Genomic DNA, 23,638 nt, shown 5'->3' with positions numbered 1-23,638 from the left:
GGAGGAGGAGGAGGAGGAGGAGGAGGAGGAGAGAAGAGAAGGGAAGGGAAGGGAAGGGAAGGGAAGGGAAGAGAAGAGAAGAGAAGAGAAGAGAAGAGAAGAGAAGAGAAGAGAAGAGAAGAGAAGGAAGCAAGCCACACAAGGATAGGGCACTTGGATATTTTTAATTGTGACTTTAAGGGAAGTTATTAACAGAATAAAATATTCTCCCAGATTTAAAAAATTTTTTTTTCCTGAGATGCCACTGGTTTTCTCAAAAAGACTTAGGAATTAAAAATAAAAGGTCAAAGCCTTCTTCAGCACAATCTTGTTCTGTTCCTAATGATTCTCCTGGAACAACAGTCAATGAAATCACCTTTAACACATCAGGGTTTGTTCTGGGCTGTACTTTCTGATTTCTCATTCCAAGACAAAGAAAGACTAAAAATCCAAAACAAGATTTTTTTTTTTTTCCAAAACAAACTCTGTATTGTTTGAATGAGCCACTTCTCAGCTGTGTGAAAGGCTTGGTGGAGTTATTTTTATCTGGGGACAAGACATTCATTCTGGAAAGAGTTCAGATCCCTAATTTTATGATGAGCAGAAATATATACTGTTGGCGAAAGACTATGTTAACTGCAGTATCCCTGTCAGCACTTAGGTGCAGAACCCTCAGCACAACATAATTTTATGGATCTCAGGAATTAAGTCTCCTAGATGCAGTGAAGTCTTGATCCAGGTCATTGAATCAGTGCTAGAAGAACACAGATATTTGACGCCATCTAGATACACCTCGCTTTTTTGCTCACGCACATTTTCTCAAATAATGAGCCTGCATGATGCCAAATGAATCCCAGTGTTTTTATTGGTTATTACTTCCATTAAACAATGTTAGCCAAGTAAAATGATTAAAAGTCAACTAATATTCTTGTAATATGTATATCCTATTAACCTATTTAAATGGGTATTTATATAGCAGTGTATTTTCAGGTTGCACAAATATAAGTCATTTATATTCCAAATATAACAATCACTTCTGTGTTAATCAGTACAACTCACAGATTCCTATTTCACAGCTGCATGTACTTAGAGGCTTAGTACAAAACCAAGACAAATGTGAAAGTATCCTCATTTGAACAGTTAGTGAAGCCTTAGAGGTGGGTGTCGGCGATGGGTATCCTCCTAAGTTCTACAATCTGGGAGTCAGTCAAGGTGCCTCCCTCCTGGCTGCCTTGACCAGATTCGTTATCACTGACACTGAGACCAGCACCTGCAATGACAAAAGAATAAACATGAAAACAGTGCAGTGAGTTCTTGAGTTATATTAAGCCAAAACATGTTTATTTCTATATTTTTTTAAAAAAGAACTATACATTTAAAATAGATATTAATCCCTATCAGTTATGGAAGTATATTGACATTAACTTTGGTAACTTTCAAACCGGAATTAATCTCTAAAGACACAAATTTGTGGTCTCCATTGTTGTTTATTTTTGTTTGTTTCTGCATGGTAGATGGGTAGAACTTACTACCAAGAATACTGTTTCTCAATTAAGGGCTTATCAAAATAAAAAATCTGGAGGTTTATGAGATTTTTTTCAGCAGGTGAGCAGGGTTTGTTGTTAGAAAACATAAATCCTCCAACCTCACAACTTCCACTGAGCCCAGCAGCTCCATTAGTTGACACTCAGTGTTGGTCAGTGATCTTCAAAGAAAAACAGGCACCAAAGACACTGGCTCTGAATGATCAGAGCTGATTCCAAGATGTAGGTAATTGTCTGGCTGTGCTGAAACAGATCCACACAGGGATCCTATGAAGCCAGCTTCTGTTAACTACAGACAGTACCTGATATCTGTTTTCAGGACACTCCAATACTCCTTTTTTTTTTTTCACAATTCAGAATAATAAATTCTAAAACTATGCCAGACTAACACCTGCTCTTTTTTTTTTTCCTGTAATACCTAGAACAACATGAACGCTCATGTATTGTTCTCTCTCTCTCTCTCTCTCTCTCATACACACCACACACACACACACACACACACACACAGGGGATGTGGTCACAGGGTATGCTTGTGTGAATCACCAGAGCTCACAGCTCCTCCCCCTCTGCTTGGCACCAGACTCCGCAAAAAAGGAGAAAATGAAAACCCAGTTTCCTGGGTAGCTGAGACATCTTTCTCAGTCTGTGATAGTCTGAGACAGAGGAGGGACAATTCTACAGAGTTGGCAGCTATGGGAAGATGGTGAATTTGCCTCAGCGTAACCTATGTGGAGAAGGAAGTGCAAACACACTGGTGCTCCTTCTGGCCGAGCCCTCCCTCTCCTGGGCCTCTGTCCTTCACACCCTCTCTGTTAAAGGCTGCTGTTGAAATTTCACTTCCTTCCTTTGCTTCAATGTCACATAACTTGCCCATCTCATCCTCTGATCTGCTGACTCTTTCCAGAGCTCTTCTGCTTTCTCTTGCATCTCCTCCTGCTGTCTCAGCATGGCAGCGCCTGTCTTAAGCCCTGCTTCAGAGCCAACAGGACCTTTCTGACCCTTGGTGCTCTCCCAGCTCTCCTGAATCATGCATGGCATTTGCCTGGCTTCTGAAGGAAAGCCTGTTCTCAAAGGACAAATGGACATGCTTCTCTGCCAGGGATATAGGAGGACTGTTCAACTTGAAAGAACTTCAGGGAATTGGTAAGATAGTGGCCATCCTACAAGGAGGAGGTGACCAAGACTGTGAGATCCATAGCATCTTTAACTGGGCAAGAACGAGCTCAAGGGCTTAGAAACAGAACTGCCCAACATGGGACCAGCTAGGAAGATCCAGGGAGGACCCCAAAATCAGCACCAAAGAAGAGCAGTCTTAATGATTTAACAGGTACCAACCCACAGTGATCTCAGACTCTGCCTACTTTAAATCCCATAAGGAACGCTGTAATAAAGCCTTTGGTGACCACAGGGACAAAGCGCCCTAGAAAGAAAAGTTCAGAGTACTGAGTGCACTGAACTTGTTTAGTAGCCAAGGGCCCTGAGAGATGGAAGAACATTCTAGCCTCCCCTTGAGTTATTACATCTAAATGACCTACCTTGTCCTCCTTCCTAATGTCTTCCCAGTTAAAATAAACACCCAATATCCAAATACTAATCCGTCACAGAGACTCAGAAAGGGCACATATTACACATAAGAATGACTAAGCAGAACTGGGAACACAAACTAGGTCTATATCTTTGTCATTCACTGAGTGGTCTCAAATGATACTTGGCAGTAAGTATTATGATTTTCTCTAAGGTACTTTGGTATTTATCTTTTAAGCCAAAATTTTGAGAAAAACCCAGCTATTGTGATAACAGCAACTCTTCCCTTTGGTGGACAGAGCAGGCAACTTTGAAGGAATTCATGCAATAATTTACATTAATCTTGAACTTCCCCTTTTCTTAATGTTGAAACACGATTCGGTTAGGAAAAGGGTGATTATTGGGCTGGGGATATAGCTCGATTGGTAGAGTGCTTGCCTCACATGCACAAGGCCCTGGGTTCAATCCCCAGTACCAGAAAACAACAACAACAACAATAAAAAAGGGGGGTGATTATTAGTCCTATTTTAAAGATGCAGAAACTGAGTGAAGATCAGAGATGTCCACTGAAGTGCCCACATCAGACCACAGGGAAGTCACAGAATGGAGATATCTACCAGCCTTGTGATCCCAAATGGAAGGTGTTTTCTTCTACACCATATTGCCTCTTCTGAGGACAGCTTTGATCTGTCAATTCCTTCATCATGAAGTTTAAAGTGTTCCTCTTTGTCTACAGAATAAATTTCAAATTCCTTGGCACATATTTAAATTCTTTCTAATCCCGTGCCACTGAATGTCATGGCACAGGAACAAGCAGGTGTTGTGGAATACATTGTGAACTTTTAAAATTATTATTATATATAACAATAAATTGAACCCAAGAAATAATTTATAACATATACTGAATCTTAACCCTGCCAGACACTGTCCTAGGTGTTTTACATAGATGATTTCCAAGCCCCATAAAAACCTACAAACTAATTATAATAATCCTCATTTGATAAATGAGGAAACTGAAAGGCTGAGTCCCTTGCTGAAGTCGCACAGTTAATAGACTGCAGAACTGGGATTTCAACACAGGGTTCTCTGACTTTGTGGCCCATTCTTAGTTTTCTTAGTTTTTAACAGTTTTCCAGTGTGAAAGGGACAAGAAGGTCATATTCATTCCTTCATTCTTTTTTCTGAGGAAAAAATTTCAAAATCTTTCCAAACTTGAATTTTTCCCTTTCATTCTCAACTAACTCTGATACACTACACTGCAGAAGTTCTTGGAGTTTTAACAAGCAACAGTGGTTTGATGTGTGATCTCTCACAGAGAAACTTGAGGAGTTTGTTTTGGGTCTTAATTCTGAATGTTTTCATTTGTGTTCAAAGACTTGTCATTCATTTCCTTCTAACTGAAGAAGAAGTCATATCTGGATTTCCAGGAGGGAAATGTTTACTGTGACATTTGAGTCATTGGCCTGAGGTAAAACTGGAAGCTAAGGCATTGGGGATGATGGGGAATCAGGCTAGTAGCTCTGGGAGAAGCTGTCTGTGAAGAGAGGCGTTTCTATGCCAAATATGCTCCAAACTTGACATTTTCTAGGATCTTGTCAGCTTTTGGATCTACATGAAAGTGTCAGTACTCAAGACAATTCTTGTTAGGAATGTAAATACAGTACATTCCCTTCCACTCTACCCTCACCCTCAGTGTAGACTGAGTCTCTCTTCTATTTAGCCTGATGCTTTTTCTTCCCTAAAATGAAGGCTGAACAAGGGTAACTGTTCCCATTCTCCTAAAGGCTTGGTTGGGGGTACTGATGATACATCAGATAGTTCTATTTAAAAACAAACAAACAATAATATCCAAGACACCACTATTTTAGAACTGATGGTCTCACTTGCCTATGGAAAGGCTGGTGCTCTTCAAGACCAACTAATGGAAGTATGTATTCTTTTTAGAGTAAAATGTGGATTTCTCATAGAAAAACACTTTATGAATTAGAAAATGGCAATAGTGGTTTTCTGGTTTTAAGCAAAATTCAGTATGGTTAAAATTCAGATGGGGAGGCTGGGGTTGTGGCTCAGCAGTAGAGCGCTTGCCTCACATGTGCGACACCTCGGGTTCAATCCTCAGCACCACATAAAAATAAATAAGTGAAATAAAGGTATTGTGTCCAACGACAACTAAAAAATAAGTATTAAAAAATTCAGATGGAAAACAGTTCATGACTGGCTTTGGAGTCAGGACTTCCTAGTTTAAACTAATGTACTTGTTTTACTGTTACTTTGAAATTTGCAACAAAAACTGTACACCAACATGGTGGTCTCAAAAATATTGTCTTTTTCATTTTTGAATTTGGTTGTAGCTGTTAGAGGTGAAGATAAAGGCACATTTCTAAGTGCTTAAAAAGAAGTGATAGTGTTTTCCTGTTTGGAAACGGATTATCTGAGCTTTCTTTCCCTCTTAGAGGTCTAATCTTTCTCAGTTTAATGTAATTAGAAAGAGAATGTCTTAGCTAAAGAGACATTAAATTCTCTCTACTATACCCAGTAAAGGTATTCTAACCACTGAATTTATATTTTATTTATTTATTTGTACAGGAGATTAAATCCATGGTGCTTAACAACTGAGCCACACCCCCAGTCCTTTTTATTTTTTAATTTGAGATAGGGTCTTGGTAAGTTGCTTAGGGCCTCACTAAGTTGCTGAGGCTGGCTTTGAACTCTTTTTTTTTTAGAGAAAGAGGGAGAGAGAGAGAGAGAATTTTAATATTTATTTTTTAGTATTTGGCGGACACAACATCTTTGTTTGTATTTGGTGTTGAGGATGGAACCCCGGCCGCACACATGCCAGGCGAGTGCGCTACCGCTTGAGCCACATCCCCAGCCCTGGCTTTGAACTCTTGATCCTCCTGCCTCAGCTTCCTGAGTTTCTGGGATTACAGGTGTGTGCCACTACACCTGGCTCATTTAAGTCTTTTAATATGTGCTCAAATATCTCAACATTATTCTTTATTGAAAAAATAAAAAATAAGTTCTTAGAGTAATTGAAAGGGCATAGGAAATGTTATCAAAACTTGACTGCTGAAAGACCTATTTGGTCCTCTTTCCAGGAAGTCATCCATCCATCCAAATGTAAAAGAAAAGCCTGTTCATACATTCAAGAAATAAAAAACATTAGGTATCAAATTTCTAAGACACTAAGATGCCTTTAGATCAGTTTAAAAGAATAATGTAAATTTTTATTTTTAAACACCATAATTTACAATTCAGTAAATTTTATATTTTTGATACTCAAATACATATGAGAGACAAGATCAACCAGAAACTGTGGATGCTAGACAATTTGCATTTATGTTCAAAAGGGCAGCCATTGCTCAGCTCCAATGGAGCAGTGTAATCTAGATTTCAGGTATTCTGTTGCTAAATTTTTTCTAGAAATTCTGGGTTTTTATGGGCTGTCTCTAAACTTTTATATTGGGTCAAAAATATTAGAATGACATGGATCAAACAAAACACCATGTTTGGCTGAATCTGGCCTATAGGTCAATTGTAAATTCAGCTGTAGATGGAATGGCATGTGAATTGCTCCTTTATTTGACCTTATTCTGTGATGAAGAATGTCTGGGCGGAGTGCTTGGTTATTATAGTACCTTTTCTAAAAATACAAGGAACCAATGTTAGAGATTGTTATTTTTATCTTTTAAAGTATTTATTTCCTAATGAGCCTAGGGAACTCTGAGGAATGCTAAACTAAATCTATAAGTAAGCAAGTCATTCCATACATTCCTGAATCAAATGCATTTAGTACTTGTTATATGTATATATATATATATATAAAACATGCAGATCTAATTGAATTATGCTCCAGGAATTCGTTTTATGTTTCCAGCGTCAGACCATCAACAACTGACAACACTGTATGTAGAACTGGGGACATAATTTGCCCTGAGCATGATTTTTAATCTGAAAGCTCCTTTTCAGTTCTAACTCCAATGGCTGTTTTATATAGCTGATCATTCTCTCTTTCCTAAAACTCTCTTCCCTCTTTTGTTTTTGTTCTGACTATGCCAGAGTTTCTCTGTGGGACCCTTGTCTATTTACTCTTCAGTGTAGTTATTATATAGGACTTTGTTCCTGTTTTTCTTCCCTTTCCTTCTCTCCCCTCCGTTCCTCATCTCTTTCCCCTTCTCCTTCCACTCTCCCAGATCTTACCTTGTTTGTCCATAGCTATAGGTATAAGCTATATATAATCTCTGTGTGGATCACTTTCAAATATTAACTTCCATTCTGGACACTCACCTAAGATCCCAACCTGAATACTCAGGAGCCACTAGGCCTAACATCTAAGTCTTAACTCCTCAGCTTCCCCCTGCTGACAAAACATAAATACAAATAAACAAATGTCTGATTACTGTTCCTTAGTCACCCAGGGCAGCAGCAGGAGCTTTGCAACTGTCCCCTGGGTTCCTCCTCAGCGTTCTTCCTGTGTTATTCTTATTTGTTTTCACTCCTAACATTTGAGGCTTTGACCTCATTTCCTTGGACCACAATAATAAACTCCCAGTCTTTCTGATATTGCTTCTAAATTTACTCTTAGTACTTTCATAAAAGTTATTCAGCCTCAAAAACCGATGGGAACATGTTAGGCCTCTCCTCAAAAACCTTCATGGCTATGTTCTACAAAAATCTCACTCCTTACCGTGATGACTGAACAGTAATTTAATATCATGCAAAATATCAACAAGTGTTCTGCTTCCCCAAATGAATCTACCAATAAATGTGCTTCAGAAATACCAGGTTGAGGGGCTAAAGTTGTGGCTCAGTGTCAGAGTGCTTGCCTAGCACATGTGAGGCACTGGGTTTAAACCTCAGCATCACATAAAAATGAAATGAAGAAATTGTGTCCACCTACAACTAAAAACTAAATATTTGAAAAAAAAAGATCAGGTTGAACTAAATAAAGTGGGCTTCTTTAGGAGTTTTAGAGCTACTAAAACAATAATATGTAGTAAGAATCTTTGCCATTTCTCAAATACACTTGATCAAGGGATCCTCCTATGGAGAAATGACTGTGAAGAGCTTCTTGCCAAACAGGCCCCACCCTGTCAAGCTTTTGGGCTTTGACTAATTCTATTTCCTCAGTTTGTAAGGCCCTTCCTCCATTATATACGTGTTTAAAAAGTACAAGTTCTTCAAAAATCAAAACAATATATCTCATAGCCAATCAAACTGTAACATAATCAAATGTACTTTTGAATAAATATTTCAGCAAGTTCACCTAAGCATGAACATATCTTTCTTATTTGGATATCTAGAAATTAAAAGTTCATATATATTTTAATAATAGTGACAGTTCAACATTTTTTTCTGAGGAAAAGAATGTTTTAAAACTACCCATTAGGGGCTGGAGTTGTAGCTCAGTGGTAGAGAACTTGCCTAGCGTGTGTGAGGCACTGGGTTCAATTTTTCAGCATCACATATAAATGAATAACAATAAAGGCCCATCAATAACTAAAAAAAAATTTTTTAAACAACTTTAAAAAAATTACCAGTAAGGTTTGAGAAACCTAAAATTATCTCACAATTATCTTTTAAGAATAGAATTTTGACAAATGAATTACCTACTATATCTATACTATAAATGTAAACATGTAGACACTAGAAGAATACACATTAACTAATTTCCTGAAGAGCACATGACCTTTAATCATGTTTCCAGGGTCCTTCATGTGACTTAGCATATTTTTAGCATCACACACTGCTAAACTGTGGTGATTAGGACTGCATTTCTGTCCTCTGTAAGAGTTCCTCGTTGGGGTCACAGGTTGAGTGGGATTGACTATACAGCGTTTCATTGCCACTTTATATAAACATAAAGGGCAATGAAACTCTGTGTGTGTTTGTGTGTATGTATGTATGTGTGTGTGTGTGTGTGCATGTGTATATAAAGGAGCAATGAAATAATATACATATATATGTATATATAAAGGAACAATGAAATAAAGGGTCAATGAAATGCTGTATGTGATGGCACTTTGAAAACTATAGAACTATACAACACTGCTTGAAGATTCTGCTTGAAAAATACTCCACAAGAAGATCTTTTTGGCAGGTCAGAGGCAAAATTCCCTCAGTGAAATCTCTACTAGCTATCTTACACAGAACTTGACTCAATAGTGTCTTGGTGTTTTAGCAAGATTCTAGAACAGAGAAATTTACATTTAGTTGGAGTATGCCTCATTCTTTCTTAAAAGTAAATTATATATTATTTTTAGGTTGTGCTATATTTGGTGCCAAGAACAAAATATTCTAGAGTTTAACTGGGATTAGGAAAGGGTCATGAGAATCAGGATGTGCGAAGGGTACTGATGGTACTGTTGCCACTTCGTGAGACGATAAAAATAGTATCGTAAAGGAGTTCCTACTTCTAATGTAATTTGTGGGTTCATACATACCAGTTTTTAATGCAAATATCAAGTCATCAAACTCCTGTGACTCTTCATCCGCTATCAACGACCCCTGGCCATATCCTGCAGTAGGGAATGTAGCTCCATTTTGTGGACTTGTCTTCAAATCAGGGCTGGCTTGACTGGCTTGTTGGAAGGACGCTCTCTCCCAGTCAGGTGGCACCTTTTGAATTGGGATAAAGGGAAAAGGAAACCATAATGTGAATGCATTCACATTCATTTTGAAATGCGTATTAACAATTTATTTCCACATCTCATTATAAAGACCTAGTGAAATAGCTATTGAATTGTTTTTAAATTAAGACCTTTAGTTTTATCTTAATTCTTTAGGAAATTATGTCTTTCCTTGTATCAATCTAATCTGGTGATTTAAATCATTTCTGTATTAGAATTACATGTAGATTTCTGTCCTGTAATGTGTACAGAAATAAAACTAATTTTAATCTAATAAGTATACTTTATTATTTTTTTAAGATGTGCAGAAGGAAATTCTGTTATGTACATATACATACATATTAGAGACTATTCCTAATCTTTAATCTAAAATACATTTTAAATATAGTGGTTATCTATAAGAACACACTAAATTGAAAAAGAAAGGTTTTTTAAACCCCTCCTTGTTTTCATTTAAATGATTAAGAAAATAAGTTCTATCATTAAATGTTTAAATGTACTCATGTTCCTCTATGTTACTGGTAAACAATTCCTTAATCCTTCCTTTCCTTTCCAAGGCTTTCCTTCTGTGAAAGTCTTTTTATAATGCCTCCGACAGTCCCTCCTAGACAGCTGGATCAAGGCCAGTTCCAAGTCTCTGAGGAATGCAGAGCACACATTGAGCTATGTGGCTATGCAACATCCCAATGAACACTCTAGCAGTGGCTCTAGCCCAGGAATTGGACCATCACAGCTGCTGCTTACTAGGATAAGATTTTTTTTTTAATTTTTTATTTGTTTTTTTTTTTCAGTTATACATAAAAGTAGAATATATTTTGACATACATACACAGAGTATAACTTCCCATTTTTGTGGGTGTACATGATGTGGAGTTCCACTGGTAGTGTATTCATATATGAACATAGAAAAGTTATGTCTAATTCATTCTACTGTCTTTCCTATTCCCATCCCCATCCCTTAACTTCATTCCCCTTTGTCTAATCCAGTGAACTTCCTCTCCCTGTTTATTGTGAGTTAGCATATCAGAGAGAACATTCAGCCTTTGGTTTTTTGGGGATTGGTTTATTTCATTTAGCATGATAGTCTCCAGTTCCACCCATTTACCAGCAAATGCCATAATTTTCTTCTTCTTTATGGCTGAGAAATATTCCAGTGTGTGTGTGTGTGTGTGTGTGTGTGTGTGTATGTATACTTTAGTTGGAGTATGCCTCATTCTTTCTTATCATTTATATATGATAATGTGATATATATATATATATATATATATATATATATATATATATATATCACATTTTCTTTATCCANTTTAGATATATATATATATATATATATATATATATATATATATATATATCACATTTTCTTTATCCAAATATCTGTGGAAGGGCACCTAGGTTGGAATCCATAGTTTACTATTGTGAGTTGAGCTGCTATAAACATTGATTTGGCTGCCTTACTGTGGTATGCTGATTTTAAGCCCTTTGGGTATATGCAGAAGAGTGGAATAACTAGGTCAAATGGTGGTCCCATTCCAAGTTTTCTAAGGAATCTCCATACTGCTTTCCAGAGTGGTTATAGCAATTGGCAGTCCCACCAGCAATGTATGAGTGTACCTTTCCCCCCACATCCTTGCCAAGATTTATTGTTACTTGTATTCTTGATAATTGCCATTCTGACTGGGGTGAGATGAAATCTCAGAGTAGTTTTAATTTTCATTTCTTTAATTACTAGAGGTATTGAACATTTTCTCATATATTGGATGACTGATTGCATTTCTTCTTCTATGAAGTGTCTGTTCAGTTCTTTTAGCATAAGGTTTTCTGAGAGACTGTAGGGGTACTTTATACTAAGAAAAATGACCAGAGGACTTTAGAAATTACACTGAAAGAAGCCGGGCTTGGTGGCGTACGCCTGCAATCCCAGCAGCTTGGGAGACTGAGATAGGATTGCAAATTCAAGGCCAGCCTCAGCAATTTAGTGGGGCCTCAACTTAGTGAGGCCCTCAGCAATGCGGTGAGATACTTCCTCAAAAAAAAAAAAAAAAAAGGGGATATGGCTCAGCTCAGTAGTAAAATGCACCTGAGTTAATCCCCAGTAAAAAAAAAAAAAAGTACACTAAAAGGAGATGATTCCTTAAAATTTTTAATGTGAAGTTGATCATCTTGATGAGCACTGTCCAAAAGAACTTTCTGCCATGATACAAATAATTTATGTCTATGTTCTTGAATACCTAAAGCTACCAGACACATGGTTGTTAGCACTTAAAATGTGGACAGGGTGAAAGACAAATCGAATCTTTAGTGTTTTAAAATTTTAGTTTAAATTTAAATAGCCACATGCAGATAATGGCTATTTTATATGAGTGTTCATATCTAGACAAATGTTAGATTAGCTAATCATTCACAAAGACAAAAAAAAATTTTTTTGAAGATTCATTTCTGAACTTTTCATTATAAAAATATCTGGATTTTTTTGGTGTCAATTTTGATGAAATAATTCTATTTTTTAAGAACTTTTGGGTAACAGAAATGGTACTAGATTTCCAAATATTTAGAGGTTCTATAACCTTATCTCAAATTTTAAATATTATACTTGAACTTACTCATCATATAGCTAAAATGTGCATCCTTTGATCAAAATATCTCTCTATTTTTCCCACCCACAGTCCCTGGCACACACCTTTTTACTGTTTCCCTATTATCAGTTAATAATTCTTTACATGAAATTTCCTTTGTTTCAAATATGTATATATATACATATATATGTATATAAACAATATACATATATATAATGTGTGTGTTATAGCATTTATATACAAATACAATTTGACTTGTGATCATTTACCTTAATTTTAATCTGACAGGAATAAAATTACTTTCTATATTGCCATGGAGGACAAAAAAAAGTCTCTGGGCAGGTAGATCACCTATCTATTTCCCTCTCTCCCTCCTTCTTTCCTATTGCTTGATCAATAAGCTGTTTTCCTTTCAGACAAATGTATTTTGGATTCCTGTTATTTTGCCATTTCCCTTGGCTACTTAATACAGAGAGGGCAATATGTGCTGCGTGAGGAATGATAGCCAAGAACATATCAGGCCCCACAGAGATTGTCATGGATGTGCATTACCATCTCTTCCTGGCTAGATGTATCCAGGTTTGCCTTAAAATCTGAGCAGTGGTCTCATGCTATGGGTTGCATGAAAGGTTAGTGGCAATGTGATTCAGACACAGGAAATCAAACTGATGTGGATAGAATGCAGAGAGCTGCAGGAGGTAGATTTTACAGATGAAATCCTGGCTGGATTTTTCAGTAGTGCCACAGAAGCACTGGTTCTGAAACTTCTTCGTTCTAAAATATTTTCTAGTCTTTAAGGTGAAAGAAGTTTCAGCTTATTTTCTTTTCACTGAGTGTTTGGATGAAGGAGGAAAACTGTGGAAACATTTTTAGGAGAAATACTATTTTATAAATTACTTCTTAGGAGGACTCACTGTCATATCAAATTAAAAAAAATCTTGAAGAAGGAGATGTTAAATTTTGCTGTCTTTGACTTCCCATTACAAATTACTAGTCAGTATAGATCACAGTGTAAGGAAGAGGAATAATTACATAACAAGTATGTTACTACTACCCTGAGGAAAGAAAGGTCCAGAAAGCAGAGGATGTCAACAGGTAAAGAATATAAAAGTTGTCAAGCATCGTTTATCTTATAATTTTTTTTGACATGTGGAGACTATCAAGGGGGGGGGGTTGGGGATAAGCACACCTCTTCCATAGCACTGATAAGATTCTGGGTGGACTTGCTGATTTCACCCCCAGCAGGAGGCATTCCACTCCCTGGGGTGAAGAAGGCTGTGCTGGGTCCTGGGTGGCCATTCATTTCCACGGTATAGCTGGCCTTCATAGGGCAACACATTTGGTTGTGTAGAATGAAATAGACCACAAAAACATAAAGTCCCTGCAAAAGAAAAAAAAAAAACCATTAATATGTCAAAGGAAGTTCTGCCATTACACTGGAGAATAAACACATTTGCATGCAGAATTGATTTTCTACAAATGTTCTTCAAATTCTATCAAAAGCCAAGAATTCTAGAACATGTTAGCAGTATAGCAAGAAGCCACTGTAAATCCAAATGTCACAAAACGTTCATCAATGTCCTTTAGGAGAACTCACTTTTCACTGATAAAATAGCTTTCTATCTTGGTTAAAATATAAGCCCTACAAATACATGAAAGTAGATAGAATGGTAGAGGTATTTCTGATTAGCTGTGTACATTTTGCTTTAGAAAACAAACCTCTTGGCATGGTTAGGACTCGCCTCCGCAAGACAGTGGTTGGTTTCCAGGAACTCAAGATGGGAGCATTTCCAAAATGTGAAGCTATTCCACTGTGGGTGAAAGTTCTGGAAGACCTGAGAGATCCAGAGATGTTCCAGGTCCAAATGCAACTGCTGGAAGCCCTGCTCGGCCGGCCGGCATGGATCTTGAATCCCTTACAGTAAGCAAGTGAGGAAGGCCATGCTCCAGCAGAAGGCTCTGGAATCTTCAGATCCCCTAAGGTCGTGGTTTATGGCTCCCACTTGTTGAGCCCCAGACCAAGTGGATGCTTCAGTCCCTGGCTGAGTGGCAGCACCAGTGGCAGAAGCCAGGAATGCTCAAACTTGGGGAAGCCATGAATACCCTTCCAACTAGGCCCTTGGATGAAGTGAAGCCAGTTTCCAGCCAATGTGATTGGAACCCATATGTAGAAATTAGGTTGTGGCAAGAGCTGGAGTGGGGCTGGCTTGTTTTAAACTCTGCTATAACCTCTACAAAGGAGGTAGGGGAAAACCAAGTATTTTGGAGTCTCTGCCTTGCTCTGAGTCTTAATGTGTATTTCTCTTTCCAAGGTAACTAATGAAAGAACAAAGTTTTAAATAAGGGAGGAAAAAAAAAAAAGAAAGCAAATCTTTGCCTTTCTCACTTTCTCTATCTATCTCACTTTCTCTCACCCTCTCTCTTAGTAAAATGGTTGAAGTGGGAGTACCAAATGCTCCACTCACATTGTAAATATCTGGAAGGGCAGTATTAACTGAGCCTCCTAATTTCCTTTGTGTGTCTCACCTACTTATCGCATTTGGAAGTACAATCACTGGGTAGGGACTCCAAGGAATTCATTGGATTGCTTAATATTTAGCATGCCTTGCTTCTCAGTACATGTTATGTAAGAATAATAAAGCTATCTTATGCATTCTTCGAGAGCTGCCGGCCCTTTAAATTCTTTTGCAATCTGATCAAACTCTTGACAATGTCTATGCTGACGTCACAGATAGCAATTCACATTCTGCATTTGTGTTCTAGACATTCCACACTGGCTCTCCTTCATGATTTCTACAAGGGGTCCACTGTATATTTGTAATGGTGCTTCTATAAAGCTTGGTAATTTTGACCTTTACAATCAGCTAATAAATGTGTTAAATCGTGCCTTTTGTATCTGTTCATCCTAGTGTTTTAAGTTTTGGATGCAGAATTCTTAAATCAGTACACAAAGATATACTCAAGACATGCAGCTAATTAAAGACCAAAGACTTAACCTCATGATTTTTTGGAAAACATGAATAAGTGTCTTCATTTTGTGAAATTTGTACTTTCCTATGGTTGCTAATATTTCTAAGAGTGTAGAAGCAACAATACACTTGTGAGCCTGAATCCCCAACACCCTTGTTTTGGGAACTAAACCCAAGGACTTGTATGTGTTAAGCATGTGTTCTACCACTGAGCTACATCCCCAGTACCATGAACCTGAAACTTTTATCTATGGGTATAAATAGTAAAAAGTCTATTAGACTTAAGAATTGCAAATAATTTTTATGTAAAATGAAATTAGAGGACAGTACAAAAGGTACACATACCAGCATTTGATCTCTGCTGCCATTTCTGGAATACTGTGATAATATAAGCCCTTCTCCCCTTTCTATCAGAATGATGCCTTCTTGGGTTGTGGTATTATTAAATTAAAATCAATGGTGTAACTGCTAAAAATATTTTTGAAAGCAATTTCTCTAAACCATATAAACATTTGTATTCATTTTTATTTACCATTTATTTATTAGGGTTCTTTTTTCTTTTGGAAACAATATTCTAAGTTAGGTAAGTAAATTTGCTTCATGTCCAAATGATGTTGTGAGTAGTAGCAGAAGAAAAATCTTCCTAAAAATATTCATACACATCCAAATTTTTTCTTGTACGACTAACTTTTCACATGGCTATGACCTAATTGCATTGGCCACAGCAATAGACAAAACAGGAAAAAATTTAAACTGTCAGCCTTAAAAACTGTGCAAACGTTACTGATTTATTTCAGGATTTCTGTAAGTGCTGTGAAGTGATAGGGTAAAAGCTGGATCAGGAAACAAAACCCATGCTTTAAAACTCATCTCTAAGGACCCATTTGTTAAAACTGCACATTCTCTCTCTTGTTTGTTTTTCTATCTAGCCTTTTGTGCTTCAGGAAAGGAACTGCCTGCTGAAAATAACTTGCATGTGAAAACTGTATTTTTTTTTCTAAAAGCATAGAAATATACAGTAAATATTTTGAAACTTTTAGATGTGTCCCAGGAAACATAAACACTGTTAAAATGGAAAGGAAAGAATGTTTAAATGCAGATTGTATGACATGTGCCTGTGTCCAGACCAGGCTGGGCAAATATAGAAAAAGGACCTTCATTATCCAAAGTACTCAGCTGTGGAGGTTTCTGACCTCAGACTAAAAACAAGTTCCCATTCCAAATACTTTTGGATCTCAAGCTCTCGTCTGTATGCTGATCTGGAAAGGAATTCTGAGAGAATCTGGAGTCTCACTTATTCGGTCCAATATTGCTGATTACCCATCAGGCACTGAGAAGCAAGGAAAAGACATTTGGCTCCTGCTCTCTAGCTGCTCACGAATACAACAATGTCTTACCAAGTAACAAGTTAACTGTTTCAGAAGCAGGACATATATAATCCATCTGTGCTTCCTATTCCTTACCACAAAGGCTTAAAAGGAAGAGAATTCTTTCTATGTACTGTCTTTCACTTTGTTGGTCCTCCTATTACAATCATGAAAAATGTTTTCAAAAGTCTTTAGATTATATCTGGATTGATCCTCATCATGACCAATTCTGTATTTCTTTTCTTTTTATCTTTTTTTTTTTTCTTTCTTTCTGTACTAGAGATGGTACCCAGGGCCTTGCGCATGCTAGGCAAGTGCTCACCCACTGAGCTATATCCCCAGATATTTTACTTTTAAGACAGAGTCTCCACAAATAGCCAGGCTGGCTTTGAACTGAACTTTGGATCTTATGCCTAAGACTTACGAGTAGCTTAGATCACAGGTTTGTGCCACAACACCTGGCAATTCTGCATTTCTTTTGAGTGGAAATTAAAACTTATTATCCAACATTCAGTGAAACACAAATGATAGTCTAAATGATTATAAGTACTCTTCAAATCACTAAGGAGCAAAAAAAGCACAGGAGATTCTGGTTGCCACCTCAGTAATTTCTATCATTACAATAGTACCATGGCACAAATTTAACATGAAGCGGTAGTAGGGGAGAAGTGGTTAAAACAGGAAGGTGATTCACCTGGGTTTTACATTTCTGAGATCATTTTACAAGTTCTCCAAGGCTTAACAGCTCCTAGCGAGGGATGCCTAGGTTTCAGATGAGCTTTCCTAATCAGTCACATCCTTCAGAAACAGTGCAGAATAAGACACTCAGAATAAATGGTATCTCCATTGGAATTGATCTTTCTGCAGCTCAAAGATTACAAAATTGGGTTTCAAAAGAGAGAGAAGAGCAAGGATGACTCCTATTAAACCAAAAACTTCCAAAAAGTAATTCACTGTATTGTATTTTTTAAACTTATAGTGTGATCTCCAGCATGTAGGTGGAGCTTAATAAATATTTGTTATATAAAAGACAATGGTTGTAAATTTTCATCAGTGAGAGAGAATAGAAGAGGTGAGGACAGACAGTCTGAGGCATGTGTTGGTTTTAGTCCTCTAATTCTTTTGAAACTATAGCCAGATGATTCAGGAGTTGTTCAATACAACTTCTGGTTCTGCTCAGTCTTTCTGTTTTACATGTCACTGTGCCAGGACTCTTCGTGGGAGAATGAAGTCTCATGGTCAGGTCTCTGTTCCTCTGGGTAGTGTCTGGCTGGAGGTGGGGCTGCTGTGTGCTAAACCCTCCCTCAGGTGACTGTCAGGCTCTTCTACTGGGGCTTCTATTGGCTATCTCTGGCTCTTCTACTGGGGCTGGGTTTGCAGACTTCAGCTACTCTTTCTTATGGTCTTGCCCTCCCCTTGGCAGATGCCCCTGGGCATTCTCCATGATCCCTTGCTTTTAGCTTCCACTTGCTCTTGGGCTGCTGACCTGCTGCTGTTGTGCACCACCAGTGATTTAGCAGCAGACAATGAATTTCATCCCAACGGCAGACTTGAAAAGACAAATGCAGTGTCTTGGCATTTGTATTTCTTTTTAGGTGTGAGAGAAGTAGGAATTTCATCTTTAATTGATTCATCTTTTAAGTTGTGCTTAGGTTTAATATTTAAAGTTACTTTTGTTAATAGTCTTATTTATAAGAACCCATAATCCAACTGTGTATTAAATATACAGAGAAAGGAAACAAGTGGGTTTACCTTGGTATTTGTTGGTTAGTAAGCACAACTGGAACACTTAGGAATCTTGGGGAGCAGTTACTGCCCAAGAACTTTTAAAAATATTTGAATGGGATAAATAATTACCAAATATTCACCAAAAACTATGTCAAGTTCTTCTGTAATTCCTTACTAGGTTAAGGAAAAGATAATGTATCTGAATAGATAACTTATCTATTCAGAACTAGTAAAGTCAAAACAGAAGTCTGTGGCTTTAGTCATGTTCATGACTAAATATGTGGGAAGCTGCAGGTCTTCGGTTTTTAGGTTTAAATAGGTATCTATTTCTAAATTTTATATTTCCTAGGAACATTTCAATAGGTTTTATTTTTGTCATAAATACTCAGTGTACAGATAACATATTGTCCCTTTTATACAACCAAGTTTTGTATGTGTAATTTATGAATATATTTCTCTGTGTTGCTTGTGGGCACAAGAACTATTTGGTCAAAGTTCTCAGTGTGATAAATATCCACGATAATGATGAGCTCATGCCTCAGTAACCTCATGGCCAGATGACATAACCCTGTACTTCAGCCTTTTTTTTTGTTCCAGCCTTGGTTATAGCACTTCATCTCTGAGTATCTCCATGTTCTCCATGTTTCTGGGGATTTCAAAGTGTGGCGCTCCAATCAGTCATGATGCCACTTATCAGGTGTCAGACTTCTCCATCTAGATAGAAGGCACTGGGCTGGGCCTGGGGCTCAGCGGTAGTGCATTTGCCTGGCAGGTATGAGGCACTGGGTTTGATTCTCAGCACCACATATAAATAAATGAAATAAAGGTCTATCAACAGATATATATATATACACACACACACACACACACACACACACACACATAAAGATAGAAGGTATTGTAAATCAAGTTTTTTAAAAAGTCACAGGAACAGAAACTTCTAATTCCAGAAACCCTGCTGCATTGAAAATTCCTAGATTACAAAATTTTCTGAAGTACAAATCGAGTTGGATAGTAAGACTGAGGGGTAGAGGAGACTGGAGGTCTAAGAGTACTGAGATGGGACTAAAGAATGTAGAAGAGATTGGAAATCTGAGAATAATTTTTAAAAGTTTTAACAAAGAGGAGAAAATAACTGAGTTATGGTAAGCTTTGAATAAGAAGAATATTTTTATTTAAAATTATAAAACTACTAAATTTTACTGTGATTATTTAAATATTACAGGTACTTTAAAACATCATTTTTTAAAATCAGCATTCTTTAAATGGCCTTTTTGAAAACAAGGTTTTAGAAATTAGTGTTCAGGCCGGGCATAGTGGCACACACCCTTAATCCTAGTGACTCTAGGAGGCTGAGACAGGAGGATTACAAGTTTGAAGCCAGCCTCAGCAACTTAGTGAGACCCAAAATAAAAAATAAAAGAGGGGACGGAGATGTGGATCAGCGGTAAAGCACCCCTGGGTTCAATTCCCAGTACCAAAAGAAAAAAAAAATAGTGTTCAGACATCCCACTTAATCATTCTATGGAAAGTTGTTTGGATAGTGGTAAGGAATAGTGTCCCTGAGGATGATGATGAGAGGGGAAAACTGGATGACATTGTGCCAATAGAAATATGACATGACTTTATCATGGGAGCTAAAGTTCATACATGTTTGAAGAGAAAATATGGAAAATATTTTAAGTACCAGAGTGGAGGTGAGGAGAGAACGAAGTGAGGAAAGTAGCTGTGTAATGGTGAAAGCAGAAGTCATATGTACCCGCGTGCACCCATGTGTTTGTGTTTGTGTGTGTGTGTGTGTGTGTGTGTGTGTGTGGTTTTGGAAGACACTCTATGGAGAAAAAGGCTGAGTGCTCAGGATTAAATACAGCTGGGGGATTCAAACAAGAATAATGACCAAAGAAGTAAACAAAAGGCAACTAACTTGTCTGGCAAGTCAGATTTAAAAAAAAAAAAAAAGGACAGCCACAATTATATCAGGGCAGCCAAGAGAAGATGCTGTTCCAGGAGGATTAGGTGGCTTGTCAAGAACAGATATCAATGAGAAAGAAGAGTTTGTTCATTTCAGATGCAAGTGATGCATATGGAAGAAACACAATTACGACAGAGAAAGTGATGAGAATAAACCAAAATATGTAGTATGTGGCAGTGTCAAGGAAAAGGTCCTTTGAGATTAGGAGAGTAATCTGACTCAGGACACTAGAGCAGCCTGTTCAGTAACTGTTCACACTTGATAGGAAGGTTTTCTCCTCCTACCTCACCCACTTTGATCTTTAGTTTTCTTGTTTAGAGCAAAAGGCTGTGTAGCAAGAGTTCAATTCCTTTAAACTACAAACTGAATCAAATGCTCTATCTGAAGAGAAATACTGAGTCACACTGCATATCTTGTGTTCTCTGCAATGCAAGACCAATGTGGGTGTGCCTTCCTGAAAATTTTAACATCACATCTGACACTATAGCATCCCTTCTGGAAATGCACAATTTTGATATTCCTGATTTCTTCCTGTCCACAAGGTGCTAAAGGCAGTCAGTCAGCTAAAGATGCATATATTGAAGTCCTAAAACTTGTATGTTGTTTTTAAAAGGAAAAAAGAAATTATTTAGCACACTTTCAAGAAAGCACTGATTTCATTATAATGCAAATTAAATATCAAAGATGATCTAAATGGCTTTGTTTTAGGAACATTTTCATATGAATCAATTCCAAATAATGATATACCATGCAGACACTTATAGAAATGTGGAACTCCACATTTGCTATACTAAAACCCTGTGTGTTTAACTTATGCTCTGGGAAAATAAGAAGTTTATCGATACAACTGGCAAAATTGCAAATACTGGGATGTCTCACCAGTAGACGCTTCCCAGAATTTTGCCAGTTTGGACTTCAAAACATATTTTAATCAAGGAATTATCACAGCAGGGTGATCAGAAGTTTGTATTCTTGCAACTTTAAGAAAACTTAATTTGCAATTCTTTCTAAGTATTTCTTGAGGTATCATAGTCTTTGGAATCTTTGCATTGATAGATTTCAGATAATAGAGTATCTAATCAGAAATAAATAATAATTCCAGATATTAAGAATTAGAATACATGTTGTGGAAAATATTATGTTACTGTTTTCATATACTCTCTTCTTATGATTCTTAGCTTGTTTTGTAGGGACAAGTCATTGAAGATCTTTTTGTTGCAATTTTCTTATTAAGAAACTAAGAACACTAGGATTTCTCTGTTGATGGTATGTCATAATCGATTTACTAGCAAAGCTCTAAAAATCTATGAATGTTTTGATTTAAAAAAATAAAAATTTAAGGCCAGGCACAGTGGTGCACACCTATAATCCCAGCTACTTAGGTGGCTGAAACAGGAAGATTGCAAATTTGAGGCCAGCTTCAGCAATTTAGCAAGGCCCTAAGCAACTTAGTGAGGTTCTGTCTCAAAATTAAAAATAAAAAGACCTGGGGATGTGCTTCAGTGGCAAAATGTCCCTGGGTTTAATCCCTAATATAAAAAAAATTAAAAGCAAACTAAGTTCATATTTATTGTGGAAGAGAGAAAAAACATACAGAGAAGCCAAAAAAAATTTTTTATATACCAAATATTAACACTCAGAAAGAACCACTCAATATTGGATGTAAACTTCCTTGAAACTACAATTTCTAGAGAAATTTTTCCCCCAACTCATTAATTATGTAAGGAAATGTTTTCATGTGTAAGCAGGGTTTTGGAATAAGAACTGAAGGTTGGATTTATAGTTGGGCATTTGCTAGGGTACTTCAAGTTCTAGTTTGCCTGTGAACATTCTGGTTGGCTTGGGATTTGGGGTTTAGCCTCTTGAGTCAGCATTTTTATTAACATCACCTCCTTTCATGCTATTGGCAATGACAGTGTATTATATGGCAAGCTAGCAATTGCTCACTGAGGGCCCAACATTGTAAAAGCAGAGGTGCCAACTTCATTTTATAAAAATCAGGTTTCACCCAGCTCTCTTACATGAGGATGATGTGCAATTTAAATGCTTTCCTATCTTTGGTTCATTCAAATTCATGTGTAATAGCTGAGTGTTATTTAATCATGAATCAAATTCATGTGTAATAGCCTGGAGATGTACACTACAGGCTCCAGAGAGGCAGTGTCCTTCCTTCAGAGCATCGCATGCCCACTCATTGGTCTAAGGCGTAGAGGCTACCAGGAGCTCCTCCACTCCCCAGACTTCAGACTACTGCTTGTAGAGGAAATCAGTAAAGGAAGATGGGTCTAGGGAAGGCTTTATCTAAATTTAGTGATATCCTTCCAACTATTTTACCTTTCTTCAACAAAATAATGCTGCATATTATTCTTTAAAAGTTTGTGTTTACTGTGTGGTTCCTGTGATTGATAAAATGAAGTAAGAGATTCGGTATTGATTTCCAACAGCATACACTGGAATTCAAAAGGCGAGGCATGTGAATGAAGTCCTGAGCCCAGAATGCCTGCCAGGAGGTGGGTCTCACTCTCAAATTTCTTTCTCAGCAGAAACTTTAAACTTTATAAAGAGTGGATAAGTTTCACATGTGAGACTGTCTCACTGACTAAATATCTGGCTGTAGCCTCTTTTAATTACCATTACACCAAATCAATTATTTTCCCTTTTAAAAATAGATTTTAAATAGAGTATTTCTTTTCCTTATGCCAAAATAGAGGCAAAGTCAGAGAAATAGGCATTATATTGCTTTCTACTTGGAGTCTTAGGACCTTATTCATTAATGCTAATCTTTAAGAAAATGGAGTGATCAATTCTTGTAATTGATAATTTAACAAAAAATGTAAGGATTTTCGTTCATTTTCTTGATTGAAAACTGCCTATCTCTTGGAAAGAACAGGATTTAAAGTCAGTTATCTTGGAAATGAAACTCAGTTCTGCTGCTTGCTAAACATTATTAAATTGAGCAATACTTTCTATGAATCTCAGGTTTTTTTCATTAGGAAAATGGGGATATAAATACCAATTCCTTCAGTGGATTTTTATGAGGCTCAAATAAAATAAAGGTAAGGTACATATTTGCAGACTATAAACCTGCTTTGTAAAGTTAAGGTGATATTGTTTTTTACTGTTGAAAGAATTTGCACAAAGTTAACCTCATTCTTTATATGACTGATTTATTTCCTTGTACTTCATCACATTCCTGCCAGTCAAGGGGGACTGTTGCTTCTGAGAAACATGGAAGTATCAGAAGGCCAAGCGGATCTTGATACTTAAATGCATTACACAGCTAAGAAGCACCTCTTTCCCAGAACTGGAGGAGAAAGCAATGCAAGGCGCTGGGCTGCCTTAGTGTGATTC

At 37.1% G+C, this 23,638-nt stretch overlaps 1 protein-coding gene and 1 pseudogene across 2 annotated transcripts in view; one reads left to right on the top strand and one right to left on the bottom strand.

Moving 5' to 3' along the window:
- Nucleotides 1–826: 826 nt before the first annotated feature.
- Nucleotides 827–23,638, bottom strand: part of Adgrv1 (adhesion G protein-coupled receptor V1) — a 548,667-nt gene continuing 525,855 nt past the window's right edge. For both annotated transcript variants that reach the window (XM_048811397.1, XM_048811398.1), the window contains 3 exons: nucleotides 13,441–13,632; nucleotides 9,491–9,665; nucleotides 827–1,249 (listed from right to left, as the gene is read on the bottom strand). In XM_048811397.1, the coding sequence (XP_048667354.1) occupies nucleotides 1,131–1,249; nucleotides 9,491–9,665; nucleotides 13,441–13,632 (486 nt within the window). In that variant the 3' untranslated portion in view covers nucleotides 827–1,130. The remainder of the gene's footprint in view (nucleotides 1,250–9,490; nucleotides 9,666–13,440; nucleotides 13,633–23,638) is intronic.
- On the top strand, nucleotides 13,616–14,383 carry LOC107140538 (annotated as a pseudogene).

Source organism: Marmota marmota, unplaced genomic scaffold (assembly GCF_001458135.2).
Source record: "Marmota marmota marmota unplaced genomic scaffold, marMar, whole genome shotgun sequence".
NCBI lineage: Eukaryota > Metazoa > Chordata > Mammalia > Rodentia > Sciuridae > Marmota > Marmota marmota.
The sequence above is the reverse complement of the archived record's forward strand: the minus strand, read 5'-3'. Positions and strand labels throughout refer to the sequence as shown.